At 46.7% G+C, this 12,317-nt stretch overlaps 3 protein-coding genes and 1 non-coding gene across 4 annotated transcripts; 2 read left to right on the top strand and 2 right to left on the bottom strand.

Moving 5' to 3' along the window:
* The first annotated feature begins 423 nt into the window (after positions 1-423).
* Positions 424-2,696, top strand: LOC105558901 (density-regulated protein homolog). The gene is made up of 5 exons (XM_012006823.1): positions 424-786; positions 1,804-1,888; positions 1,967-2,149; positions 2,227-2,366; positions 2,613-2,696. The coding sequence occupies exons 1-5, from the start codon at positions 685-687 to the stop codon at positions 2,655-2,657; spliced, it is 555 nt and encodes a 184-aa protein (XP_011862213.1). The 5' UTR covers positions 424-684; the 3' UTR covers positions 2,658-2,696.
* Positions 2,693-4,084, bottom strand: LOC105558902 (DNA-directed RNA polymerase III subunit RPC9). The gene is made up of 3 exons (XM_012006824.1): positions 3,677-4,084; positions 3,338-3,602; positions 2,693-2,897 (listed from the first exon to the last, which is right to left on the bottom strand). The coding sequence occupies exons 1-3, from the start codon at positions 3,682-3,684 to the stop codon at positions 2,790-2,792; spliced, it is 381 nt and encodes a 126-aa protein (XP_011862214.1). The 5' UTR covers positions 3,685-4,084; the 3' UTR covers positions 2,693-2,789.
* Positions 4,085-4,880: 796 nt separating this feature from the next.
* Positions 4,881-4,952, bottom strand: Trnaw-cca. Its single transcript has one exon. It is a non-coding gene; the product is annotated as a tRNA-Trp (tRNA).
* Positions 4,953-5,711: 759 nt separating this feature from the next.
* Positions 5,712-12,307, top strand: LOC105558896 (structural maintenance of chromosomes protein 4). The gene is made up of 8 exons (XM_012006818.1): positions 5,712-6,143; positions 6,223-6,414; positions 6,487-6,663; positions 7,041-7,333; positions 7,444-7,723; positions 7,838-8,434; positions 8,555-10,830; positions 11,305-12,307. The coding sequence occupies exons 1-8, from the start codon at positions 5,892-5,894 to the stop codon at positions 11,435-11,437; spliced, it is 4,200 nt and encodes a 1,399-aa protein (XP_011862208.1). The 5' UTR covers positions 5,712-5,891; the 3' UTR covers positions 11,438-12,307.
* The last annotated feature ends 10 nt before the right edge of the window (positions 12,308-12,317 follow it).

The following is a 12,317-nucleotide window of genomic DNA, read 5'->3' as shown; positions in this document are numbered from 1 at the left end:
AGTCAAAGCTAGCAGCGATGACAATTTTTGGGCGCAGAATCTGACGCATCCGCCCATATAAGTTGACCCTCCTTATCTCTATTCTTCATGGAATTGACCAATCGCAGTCGATTATTCTTACGACTACGACCATTGTAGACAGAACCGAGAATCATTGTAGCGGAGGCTTAATAGTTAGATTTCGGACATAAATACGTCATCTGCCAAGCGGACATTAGTGATACTATTTGCAATCCTAAAGGTATCTTTTCTGCCAATTAAAAAGTTATCCGTATCTTTTTTTAGTTGTCCTTTTATTGACATTTTGATATCATTTTGCTACCTGGGAAATTAATTCACATTGATGGAAATAGACCTGAAGGTGCGTCTGTGACGATTCACTAGATTGCGCGCATGCGCATATCTTGCGCCTTGTCTCTCTCGCAGCGCGCGTTGCAGCTCTCCGAGAAATCAAGAGTCACCCACTACGCCGCTCGTCTTGGAAATCGATCTTCAAGTTTTACATCCGTGGCGGCTCCTAACCTAAACCTGCGCGCGGTGCGAGATACTTGTCTCGGCGGAGCCGATCTGTTTGTGTACGTCGTGAGGAACGAGGAGTCGTCGCGGTACGAAGAGGGCTTTCTAAAACCGCCCCGCCGAGAAGGCTGCTCGACGAGACCGCGAGTAAAGTTAGACGCCACCAGGATGTCAGCGGAGGAACAGCCGGACTTCCGACTGGGACCGGATCCCAGTGTCACTTATCCCATTCGGGTCCAGTATTGCGGCAACTGTTCACTACCCATCGAGGTAAATCGTCTACTTTTAGACCCGGTCTGCACTGAGTTGTTAGCCAGAAGTCGGAACGATACGTCGGATCTCTTTTCGTTCTGGCTGAAAGAAAAAAGGATCGACATATAGTTCCGACTTCTGACTAACGACTGAGCTCCGGTTTCACCAAGGTTGCTTAACTTTAAGCCTAGCTTAATTCGTTCTTCGTCTCTTTCCAACTATTACTTTAGAAAGAGACAAACGCGAGTTAAACTAAAATTAGAGTTAAGCGACGTTTGGTGAAACCGGGCCTAACAACTCACTGTAGACCGGGCCTTAACGTCGGCGTTGACAGAAACTTGCTAGATAACGAAAATGGAGTCACGATCGACAATCGAAATTACAATATAACTGAAAATTAATTCAATTAGAAATTAAAGAGGCCGTTTAGGACCGGGCATAGGTGTAAGTAGTCAATTAAATTAATAAGTGAATCCATATACCGTATTCTTTCCAACTTATTCTGTGCGCCAGTTACATACCAGCCTTATAACACAGATTAATCCCCGTAAGTGGAAGCGTTATCGTCAGTGAATTCACGTTTATAAATTATTTTAATAATGCTATACATTAGCATCTAATATGATAACCCCCTTCCTCCCTTTATTAAAATTCTTATTGCGAAAAATATTACCCCAGCCAGGATTCGAACCTGGGACCTCCCTCAATCCAATACAATTAAACATTGTAGTATGAAAATTAATTGTAGCATTTTATCTTAGAGGACAAAATTAATGATACGATGTTTTGAGTTGACTCTGGGCGTTTTCCAGCAAGGACACAATGTGACACAGTGTAACACTGAATCATTACATCCTTGTTGTTTGCCAATGTTGAACAAGGATGAAACGATTCACTGTGTTACACTGCGTCCTTGCTGGAAAACGCCCTCTTTGATCCCTTTCGACGTGGAACAATGCGAATCTCGCGAAAGAAAAGAACTGGTAGCGAGAAGGTTTACAAGTTCAACTTAAAAATCCAATTCTTGACTTGCAGTACTGCGAATACTACCCGGAGTATGACAAATGTAAGCAGTGGCTGGAGAGGAATCTGCCTATCGAATTCGAGAAGATAAAATTAGGTAACTATGGAGAATTGTGCGCCGGATACGGTCGGACGATCTTAAGTTTTAACCGAGGAACCACGTTCCCATCTTCAGCTACAGAGGACAGCTCCACCGAAGTCAACGCGGGTGAGGACGAGAAGAAGCGGCAGAAGCGCGGTGGCAAGGGTATGCTGAAAACCAAGAAGAAAGAGGACATACCACGGTTGGTGACCATCTCCAGGGCGCCCAGGGGAAAGAAGAAATCCGTCACGGTCGTGACTGGCCTCAGCACTTTTGGTAACGCGCCGAGTCGACCCTGTAAACAGATTGCAAAATGAACGAGCTCGGTGTTGAGAGAGACGTGCTTTTTATAGATATCGACTTGAAGGTGGCGGCCAAGTTTTTCGGCAGCAAATTCGCCTGCGGATCCAGCGTGACCGGCGACGACGAGATTGTCATACAGGGAGACGTCAAGGACGATCTGTTCGAGGTGATACCCGAGAAATGGCCACAAGTGAGTTACAGTCGACTTTTAAAAGAAGGAGGCGATAACCAGACGTAAAGGCCTGTGTCCACGATACAAGAACTGCGTCCAAGTTCTAGTTCCGAGAAATGTGTAACCAATCAACTTGCAGCTATTCCATAAAAGCTGCAAGTTGATTGGTTACACATTTCTCGGAACTAGAAGTTGGACGCAGTTCTAGTATCGTGGACACAGGCCTTTAGAGTCCCTCAATGGCAAATCCCGCTCTCTTTTCAGATCGACGAGGACTCTATAGATGACCTTGGGGATCAAAAGAGATAATAAGGCTACTGCACTATTGCGCATATGCACAATAATTTAATTACGCACTATTTCCAGTCATGTTTATTATATAAATAAAATGTACATACGCAAAAAAATATATTTAAACAAGTTATTTTTTAAGGCGCAAGATTAGGTCTCTTGTTCTGCGTCCTGCTCGTCCCCCCGCACGTTCGCGACGATCTGAATCACGGTGTCCACCTCTTCCTCCGTCAGCCGTTCCTCGCTCTCCTCCACCATCTGAACGTAAAGACTATCTTAAAGTAGATCTCGACCGGAACATCTATTATCCCAACGCTGATTAAGGCTAACATTACTGCTGAGTAGAAAAGTTCTAGATACTTGACAATTTTACTGTCCTGCAGTCAATCGACACACTTAAAAAACTTGTCGCACGACAAATGTAATATTAGGCTAACGGTGCGTTCTGCTTCACGCATGATTCACAAGATGCATCATTTATCTTCAACGTCGGGTAAATAACAAGGATCATGCGTGAAATGGAACGCACCTTAACTTTAATCTCGGTTCAACTTCGTGTCTTCTTCTAGTTTTAAAACTTGGAAAGAGATGAGAAGTAATTTAAGCCGAGAGTCAATCAGCAACGGTAGAAACGGGCACTAGAGAATCTCTTCGCCACTACCCGGCAAATTAGAATGGTGGGAAAGAGGGAATCGAACCAATTGTATCTCGAGTGGCGTAGTGGGGCAGAGGTTGAGAAGTGTGAGCTTCTCGGCCTTCGTCAGCTTGATGGGCTCCATCGCCTTGAGAAACTCGCGGATCTTCTCCGGACTCTGCTTCTTGCACGGCGTGTCCTCCAGATACTTGATCGTCTGATAAGTAATGGTCGCCAGCTGATTCATCGACTTCTTGTAAGACTTGGTGTTCCGCAGGATATTCAGGACCTCGTAATTGCTCAGAAGAGTGTCCCAGCTTCCCTTTATGCTGAAAGGAAATCGACGGCGGTGAGATACTCGCGGTTATCGCGGACGAGGGCCCCAACGAACCCGGCAACTCACACTTTCATGCCGCCGCGTCGTCACGAACTGGGAGACGTTTCGCAATGACGACTCCCAAGTAGTCGCGAGTCAATGTGACGTTTCTTTGGTTTTTTTACATGTGTCAACGATAGACGGACTCGTGGCTCTTCGACTCTCTCGAGCTTTGAGGTTAGGGCGCTCGGTAATTAATATCGTTCCTGAAAGTATGCAAATCGCGCCGAGATTTTTCATTCACGCCCGCAGATTCGACAGTCCCGCGAGTAATCAGATTTATCGGCAGCGAAACTCAGGACGATTCGTTTCTCGAACGCGCGGTTCCCACGACGTTCCTCAACGCTACCGCTCCCCGTCTGTTTACGTCTCCATTTGCACCTGTTTGCCGCGCCGCGTGCTGAACTCTCTGCACCCCTCGTCCCTCTCTCGTCGCATACAACTGTAAACAGACAGGCGGGAATGCCTGGACACGTCTCTTTAATTATAGAGTACATTCTAGAATTGTTCAAGCATTCCTGCCTGTCTGTTCACAATCTATCTTGTCTCGGAGGTGCGATTACTCCGAGAAACGCACTTATAGAAACGATCGTATTGGATACTCCCGAAAATTTATGTTACAGACGCTGGAAAAACTATAAAAGAAAGAAATAAAAGAGATGCAAACTGAAAATTTGTACAGCGCTTTCTCGTCGTTTGAGCAAATCATTTGCTCAAATGACGAGAAAGAATAACTCAAGTTATTCTTCCGACTTGCTCGTAGCGAAAGCTTCGTGAGTTAAGCGGTAAAGAAACTATAAAGCTCACAAAAGCTTCCTTTATGCAAATTTCGGATTTGCATTTTTCTTCTTACAACTTTATGCCAATGTATAATTATAATGTATTCTTTACATCAATAATTCACATTTTTTTTAAATTCACGGACATACGTTGCGTGTGTGTTAAATTAATTGAAAAAACTCCTTTCTCCGACTTCCGCTAAATTAATTATAACAACATTAACAACCATCCTTTAGCGACACCGTTTAGTTATGTAAAAAAATAGGCCGATATCTTGAACTTAAATAAACGTACCGATGCATGCATATCGATATTTTTTTTATGGGATTTCTCAACGTTTCGAAACCTGAACGCACTGGCAAAGGCAATTTAGTGATTGGAAAAAATGTTTCTCGCAAAAACAAAGGTGCGAGAGGGCGAAAAGGCGAAAAAAAAGGAAAAATTAGTCCCTTGACCCCGACGTGATTTGAACACGCAACCTTCTGATCTGGAGTCAGACGCGCTACCGTTGCGCCACGGAGTCCCACGAAAGTGGCCACCGAATTGCGCTCACTTCAGGCCACTGAACTCGGCAGCGCGGCCGAAACCGCTTTCTCCTTCTCTTTCCCTCCTGCCCCCCCACTCTTTTCTCCGCCTCCCGATAAATTATTCGGACAAATTTGCCACTTTCCTCCCTTTCTTCGCCTCTCGCGAGAAACATCGAACCCGAGACGGGCAGGAGACACTCCAGGAGGGAAAGGGTGTATCGCGCGGTACAAGAACCGGCGAGCCCGTTTTGCCGCCATTTTGCTCGGCACTCGGCGTCCCTTTATCCGGCGTCCCGGGCGATCGCGATTTCGCGGGCGAACTCGCGCGGATTCGAAGACGCCGCGCGGCTTCGCGGCGCGACCCGGGGATTCGTCGGCGTGAGTTTCGCCGCGCGACCGACCCGGGCGACCGTGTCGCGCGGCTCGCGACTCGCGATTCGATCGCTCGCATCCGTTGGTCGAGCGGGATTTTGAATTCGCGACAGCTCTCGGCGTGACGCGACATGGCGGAGCATTGGGAACAGTAGCAACGCCGACGGAGCGCGACGGTGTGGTCTCTCTCTCTCTCTCTCTCGTTGCGAACGTACGCTGCGCGGCGCGAAAACGTTGCACGCGCGACAGATATAACGCGAACCCACGTGCAACCCAGGTTCCCCACTCCGAGGAGCAGATTCGGCGCTTTCAAGTTCGCCCGCGTCGAGCAGCTTCGCGCGGGAAACGGCCGCGGCGAGGGGAGCGGCGACGCTGCGGGTGAGGACGAGTCGTTCAGCGGCGCGTTCTCGCGCGTTCCTGAGTGAGCTCGCGGCATTTTCGTACGACACGCTCGGGTCCCGGCCGGCTCGGGGGACTGTCTCGGCGATGTTGTCGGTGAGCTAACCTCAAAACGGGGCTACGACTGGCGGCAGGTCCGCGCGGACAATAAAGCGGCCGTTCGGATGGAGACCGGTGACTCCGAGGCGAGGAGCAGCGACCCCGGCGCGGCCGACATGGAGGCCGACGCGCGGGACACGGGGTACGACACGGACGAGGAGGGCGGCCTGAGGGTGGACGACGACATTTACATCCCGCCGCCTCTGAAGAATTTTAACGAGATTGACGCGACCGGGTCCAGGCTTATGATCGCCAAGATCGTCAACATGAACTTCAAGAGCTACGCCGGCACGCACGTGATCGGGCCCTTTCAGAAGGTAAACGCGCGGACGTACACCGTACGTTTCCGTTTGTCAGGCACGTTTGTCTTGAGCTCGGTCTTTCTCTCTTCTTCAGAGCTTCTCGGCGATAGTGGGCCCCAACGGCAGCGGCAAGAGCAACATCATCGACTCCATGCTGTTTGTGTTCGGCTACCGCGCCACCAAGATTAGGTCCAAGAAGATCTCGGTCTTGATACACAATTCTAGCGAGTATGCAAACGTGAGAAGCTGCACCGTCTCGATACATTTTCAACGAATTATTGACAAGGTAGTGATATTGACGGCGCGGTTTAATTCTGTTGTCGGGCTGATTCTACTTTGGTCGTATTAATTTTTTAAGCCCGGCGAAGACTACGATGTCGTTCCGGACAGCGAGTTTGTTATATCTAGGACGGCATTTAAGGACAGTTCGTCGTATTATGAACTGAATAAGAGGAAAGTACAATTTAAAGAGATTGCCAAGCTCTTGAGGTTTCACGGAGTCGATTTGGATCACAATCGGTTCTTGATATTGCAGGTAAAATCGTGTACCAGATGCTTTATTAATAGAACTCGGAGATTGCTTTTTTTCTGAAAGATTAAAGAAGAGTACAAACGTGCAACCTGTTTGATGTTATTTTTAAAATAATTTTGTAATAAAACCACTTTAATGAAGCTAATTTTCTTAGGTCATTCAATTCTGTACAGATTTGTTGACTATTTTCCACACATGTTCAGTGTTCCAAAAGTTTCCTTTATGCTTTTTTTTCGAAAGTCTTAACGTCTGCAAAAAATTAGTTTATTATTAAACTGTTTAAATTATATATTCGAGATCAATCGATCACAGCATATATTTATTACATAAATTGTGTTTAAATTGTATATCGATAAACAGTTGGAAAACGCTTTTTGTAGGGTGAAGTAGAGCAGATTGCATTGATGAAACCCAAAGGCCAAAATGAACACGATACCGGAATGTTGGAATTTCTGGAGGATATTATTGGCACGTCTCGCTATAAAGAACCCTTGGAGAAATTGTCGAATAAGGTGGACGACTTAACGGAACGTCGTATAGAGAAGCTACATCGTCTCAAGGTCGTGCAAAAGGAGAAGGAGGCCCTGGAGCAGCCTATGGAAGAGGCGGTGGAGTACTTAAAGTCGGAGAACACGATAATCAGATTGCAGCATCAGCTTTATTACTGCAAAAGGTAAATTAAACGCAACAGTGGCTTCGTATTACTTGACTTTTATCTGATAATATCTGGAGCGTTAACGGCGGTTCAGGCAACTATTGAAAGTCACGAAATATCTCTGTCAGATCTGAGGCGATGAAGGAGCTCGAGGAGTGCGAAGCGACGCACGATAGTCTTGACCAGGAACATACCGCGTTGACGGACAAGATGAATAGCGTTTGCAAACAGAAGGAGGAGAGTATTAAGATTATCAAGGAAAAGAGCGCGAAGTGGGACGCTCTGCAACGGCAGAAGGATGGAGCCACAGCGAGATTCAACGAAGTGCGTAAAAAGGATGAATTGCTGCACGCCGAACTGGTCGAGACGAACAAGCGGCGGAAAGCCAATATGGCGTCCACCAAGACGGTAATCTTTTACTTTGTTATTCCGACCAAATATATACCATTGAATTTATATATAAGTTACAAATGTTACAGTTTTTTGTTTATATTAAATTATGTGTTTGACAATTGATGACAGGAGAAAAGCAAGCTGGAAGAACTACTAAAGGTACCGGAGAAAAACACGAAAGATATCGAAGAATGCGAACGTTTAATCGAGACGCATGCGGCCAACAAGGAAAAAGAAGAGACTTCGTTGTCGACCTTGATGGCGAATCTGCGGGAAAAGACGGAGCCGTTGCTGCACAAGCGGTCCGAATTGGAGAAGAAACTGATATCTTTTAGGAAAAACGTGGATGAGGCGCAAGCGGCGTACAATATTGCCAAGTCTGAGCTGGAACTTTATATATCGGTGGAGAAGGTCGAGAAGGAGAAATTAGAAAATCTCCGGGAGTCTTTAGAAAGAACTGCGGGTACTCTGAAAGAGCGCCAGGAGCAGCTGGCGTTGTTCGAGACGAAGATCCCGGCAACCGAGCGCAGTTTGAAGCAGGCGCAGGGTGAACTGGACGAGGCAAAGGCACTCGAGACGGAAAAGACCGCTCAGCTGCAGAGAATGCGAGTCTCTTTTGAGGAGCAGCGCTGTGCCATGCAGAGCAGCAAGTCGCGGAACCGCGTTCTGGACTCGTTAATGAGAGAGAAGCGGGACGGGCGGATACCTGGAATATTCGGGAGATTGGTGAGTGTCGCGGAAACCTCTCGAAGAATAGAATTAATAAAATATAGTTGCATTCGTTATTACTGAACGAACTCGCCGGTAGATTTCTTTACTTGACTTTGTACGAATTTTCTTATGTAGGGTGACTTGGGCGCCATTGATGCCAAATACGACGTCGCTGTGTCGACGGCATGCGGTCCACTGGACGACATCGTTGTGGACACAGTAACCACGGCGCAGGCATGCATCACTTTTCTGCGGCAACATGACATAGGACGCGCCACATTTATAGCTCTGGAGAAACAGCAGCGGTTCCAGGCGAAAATCAGCCATAAAATCCAAACGCCGGAGAATGTACATAGACTGTTTGATCTGATCAAGGTGGAGGACGAGCGGGTGCTGGTGGCGTTTTATTATGGTCTGCAAGACACTCTGGTGGCGCAGGATTTGGATCAGGCGACACGCATCGCCTACGGTAGAATGCGTTATCGCGTGGTGACGTTGAAGGGCGAATTGATCGAGCTGTCGGGTACGATGAGCGGTGGTGGGCGCACGGTATTTCGAGGTCGGATGGGCCAGAAGGTGGTGAGAAACGAGCCGTCAAGCGCTGATATCGAGAAACTGCAGTCGCAGTTGGATACTGTGTTCGAAGAGTGCAATAACCTGAGAGCGAAGAAGCAGCTGCTGGATCAGCAGATCCATGTACTAGTAACCGGCTTGAAGGATATGAAGGTCAACAGGCAGAAATTTGGTATTGAGGTACAAACGCTGAACGAGCAGGAGCCGTTGTTGCGAGCCCAGCTGAAGGCGCAGGAAAAGACCACCGCCAACTCGGTATCGGACCCGAAAAAGGTTGAACAATTGCGTGAAACGGTGGACGCGGCAAAATTGCACCTAGACAAGGTCGAGAAGAGCTCCGCCTCGATAGAGAAGGAAGTCGAATGTATTAACAAGAAGATAGATGATATCTCGGGCAGTCGCGTGCGAGATCAGCAGGCGAAAATTAAGCAGCTGAACAAATCGATAGACAAAGCCAAGGCAGAGATATGCCGTCTGCAGGTGGCTATTAAGACTGCCGAGAGAAATGTCAAAAAGGTGGAGAAACATATAGAAACACTGGAGAGCGACGTGCATACCTGCGAACAGAGGCTGAGGGACATTCAGAAGGAAAAGTCCGAGCTCGAGGAGGGTGTTAAAGTACTTCTAGAAGAGTTAAACCAGGTCAACGAGGCGCTGGTAGAGCGGGACGACGCCACGTCGTCTTTGAAAAGCGAGCTGAACAAGCTGCAGGCGTGCGAGGACGAGCTGAAGGCGGCGAAGATCGACCTGGATCAGAAATTGCACGAGAGTAAGAAGCTGTTAAAGGAGCTCCGGCAAGTGATCCCCGAGTACAACCGGAAAATAGCGAGTCTGAAATTACGTGAGGTTCCACACGAGGCTGTGGAGCCACTTAACGATCTGACGGAGGAGGAGATCGGTCAGTTGGACGTGAAGATGGTGACGCATAATTTGCTGAAGGCCAAGAAGAGGTTGCCCGAGCAGATACCAAACATGCAGATCATCGCGGATTACCAGGAGAAGGACGCGCTGTACATGACCCGTACCGCTGAGCTGGAAGAGACGACGGCGGAGCGGAACAAGATGCGCGAGATTCACGAGACTGCCCGGCGACGCAGGATCAATGAATTCCTTAACGGTTTCAACTTGATCACCGCCAAATTGAAGGAGATGTACCAGATGATCACGCTGGGCGGCGACGCGGAGCTGGAGCTGGTGGACTCGTTGAACCCGTTAAGCGAGGGCATCGTGTTCAGCGTGCGTCCACCCAAGAAGTCGTGGAAGAGCATCGACAAGCTCAGCGGCGGCGAGAAGACCCTGAGCTCGCTGGCGTTGGTCTTCGCCCTCCACCATTACAAACCCACGCCGCTGTATTTCATGGACGAGATCGATGCGGCGCTCGACTTCAAGAACGTCTCCATCGTCGGTAACTACATCAAAGAGCGCACCAAGAACGCGCAGTTCATCGTCATTTCGTTGCGCTCGAACATGTTCGAGCTGGCTGACTCTTTGGTGGGCATCTACAAAACGTTCAACTGCTCTAAAACGGTGACTCTTCAGCTGGCCCGATACTACGAGACCAATGGTATCGTGCCACCCACGCAGCTCACCTCCAAGAACTACGCATCCCAGGCTTCGCAGAAGTCGCAACGCACCCAGCTGAACTCGCGCAAGGAGAACACCGCGCCACTGAGGAACAACAATGAAAAAGAGGAGTTGTTGAAGACGAAAGAGCCGTCGCCTGCGAAGAACATTCACCCAAGACAAACTTCGTCAGACGTCGACGAGGAGACAAATGCGAAGAACAATAATGAGACGAAGAAGCCGAGTACGAAGCGGCAGAAAGTCGATCAACTAGGGTGAGCGCTGGAGTCATTGTTCCTTAAGATTGCGGATTCCTCGCTGCAACCGCGTTGCGTTACGAGAGGCGAAAAGTTGTACAAATTTATAACAACAGCAAAATTGTCTCTGTTGTCGGAATAATCGTCTTTGCGTGGATTTTGCGCAAAATAGTTATTTCTTAAATTGTTACATTATGATTACAATCGAAACTCTTCAATATTTTTGGATTTTTTTCGGACTCTACAAGTTCTGTACAAACAATCGCAAAATAATTACAGTATACAATTGAACGGTTTTAAATCAAACAGAGGAGAAGCGATCGAGAAAGGAAATACTTAACGTTACGATAAATATCTTCATCAATACTTGAGAGATAGCGCATATCTAATCTGTTTATTAAACAAAAAACATATTCTTCATTCATTAATTCGATTTATTAAGTGATAGAAACGTATGCAACCCTATTGCACTAGCCATGTTAATTGTTGCAGTCTTCCGGAATTGGCAGTATGCAAGACGCCGCTGCAGACGCCAACGCGGCGTTCCGCCAGGATCGTGAGAAAGAGCGCGGAAAGGGAACAGAACGGCAAGGGACCGGTTAAAAAGAAACAAAAATCAAAGTGACCGTGTGAATCAAAGTGAACGCGCGACGCTTTCAAAATCAAAGGACGCACATGCGAAAAGATTACGCAAAGCTCGCTATCGAAAACTAGCATAAATATATATTATAAATTAACAATGTAAATACCATTACTGTTACGTTTTCGCACAGTAAATTGCAGCTCACGGTGCGTCTTTAATTTTGCGTTCCCCATAGCCATTTGGCGTCGGCCGAGAGTGCAAGATAATTTACTGTGCGAAAAGTTATCGTGATGGCATTACAGTAAAAGTAAAAAAATTAATTGACATATTTTTATTTGTAAATTTAATGTTACACGCGCCGAGTTTTCAGTTCTCTTACGATGTAAGATTGTTTTGCGTAAATGTAAAATATTGAGAACGACGCATATGTATTTTAGTTCGATAGGATACATGATCTGCTCTTTTTCCCTGTATTTTTTATCTCCTTACGTTTCGGCCCCCTTTTCCTTTTTGCTCTTGACACATACATATTTCGTTCTGAATACTCGGAGTGCGTTATGTAACTTTAGTTAACTCTTTAGTCGTCGCGCTGTTTTTTTTTAACAAATTAATAAATTAAAGTGCAAGATGTTGACAGAGCCTAATAGAGAAAATTAATTTAAATTTAGTGAACGAGCAAAAGTGTCGTTTCTACATACTAGATTTTTTCTTTATAACAATCGAAAGAAGCTAGTTTTTGTTGGCACCTTTACACTTTTGCCGAAAAGACTATTTAGTTTGGAAATAATTACTTCAGAGATGCGACGACTGGAAAGTTAAGAGGAGCGGACCTATAAGTGCAAGTGCAGCAATATTTTTATACATTTGTATATTTGCCAGAAACTATATTAAAATCTAATTACTTATTGGTAAGAGCTGAAAG

This window comes from Vollenhovia emeryi, unplaced genomic scaffold (genome assembly GCF_000949405.1).
Source record: "Vollenhovia emeryi isolate VEMERY1.0 unplaced genomic scaffold, V.emery_V1.0 DF939305.1, whole genome shotgun sequence".
In the NCBI taxonomy this organism is placed as follows: Eukaryota; Metazoa; Arthropoda; class Insecta; order Hymenoptera; family Formicidae; genus Vollenhovia; species Vollenhovia emeryi.
The sequence above is the reverse complement of the archived record's forward strand: the minus strand, read 5'-3'. Positions and strand labels throughout refer to the sequence as shown.

Coding starts and splice junctions, on each gene's coding strand:
- LOC105558902 (XM_012006824.1), bottom strand. Junction 2,898..3,337: donor CGCCACTCGAGATACAATTG/GTTCGATTCCCT, acceptor CTTTACGTTCAG/ATGGTGGAGGAGAGCGAGGA.
- LOC105558901 (XM_012006823.1), top strand. CDS start 685: ATGTCAGCGGAGGAACAGCCGGACTTCCGACTGGGACCGGATCCCAGT. Junction 787..1,803: donor ACTGTTCACTACCCATCGAG/GTAAATCGTCTA, acceptor CTTGACTTGCAG/TACTGCGAATACTACCCGGA. Junction 2,150..2,226: donor GACTGGCCTCAGCACTTTTG/GTAACGCGCCGA, acceptor TGCTTTTTATAG/ATATCGACTTGAAGGTGGCG.
- LOC105558896 (XM_012006818.1), top strand. CDS start 5,892: ATGGAGACCGGTGACTCCGAGGCGAGGAGCAGCGACCCCGGCGCGGCC. Junction 6,144..6,222: donor TGATCGGGCCCTTTCAGAAG/GTAAACGCGCGG, acceptor TCTCTTCTTCAG/AGCTTCTCGGCGATAGTGGG. Junction 7,724..7,837: donor ATATGGCGTCCACCAAGACG/GTAATCTTTTAC, acceptor AATTGATGACAG/GAGAAAAGCAAGCTGGAAGA.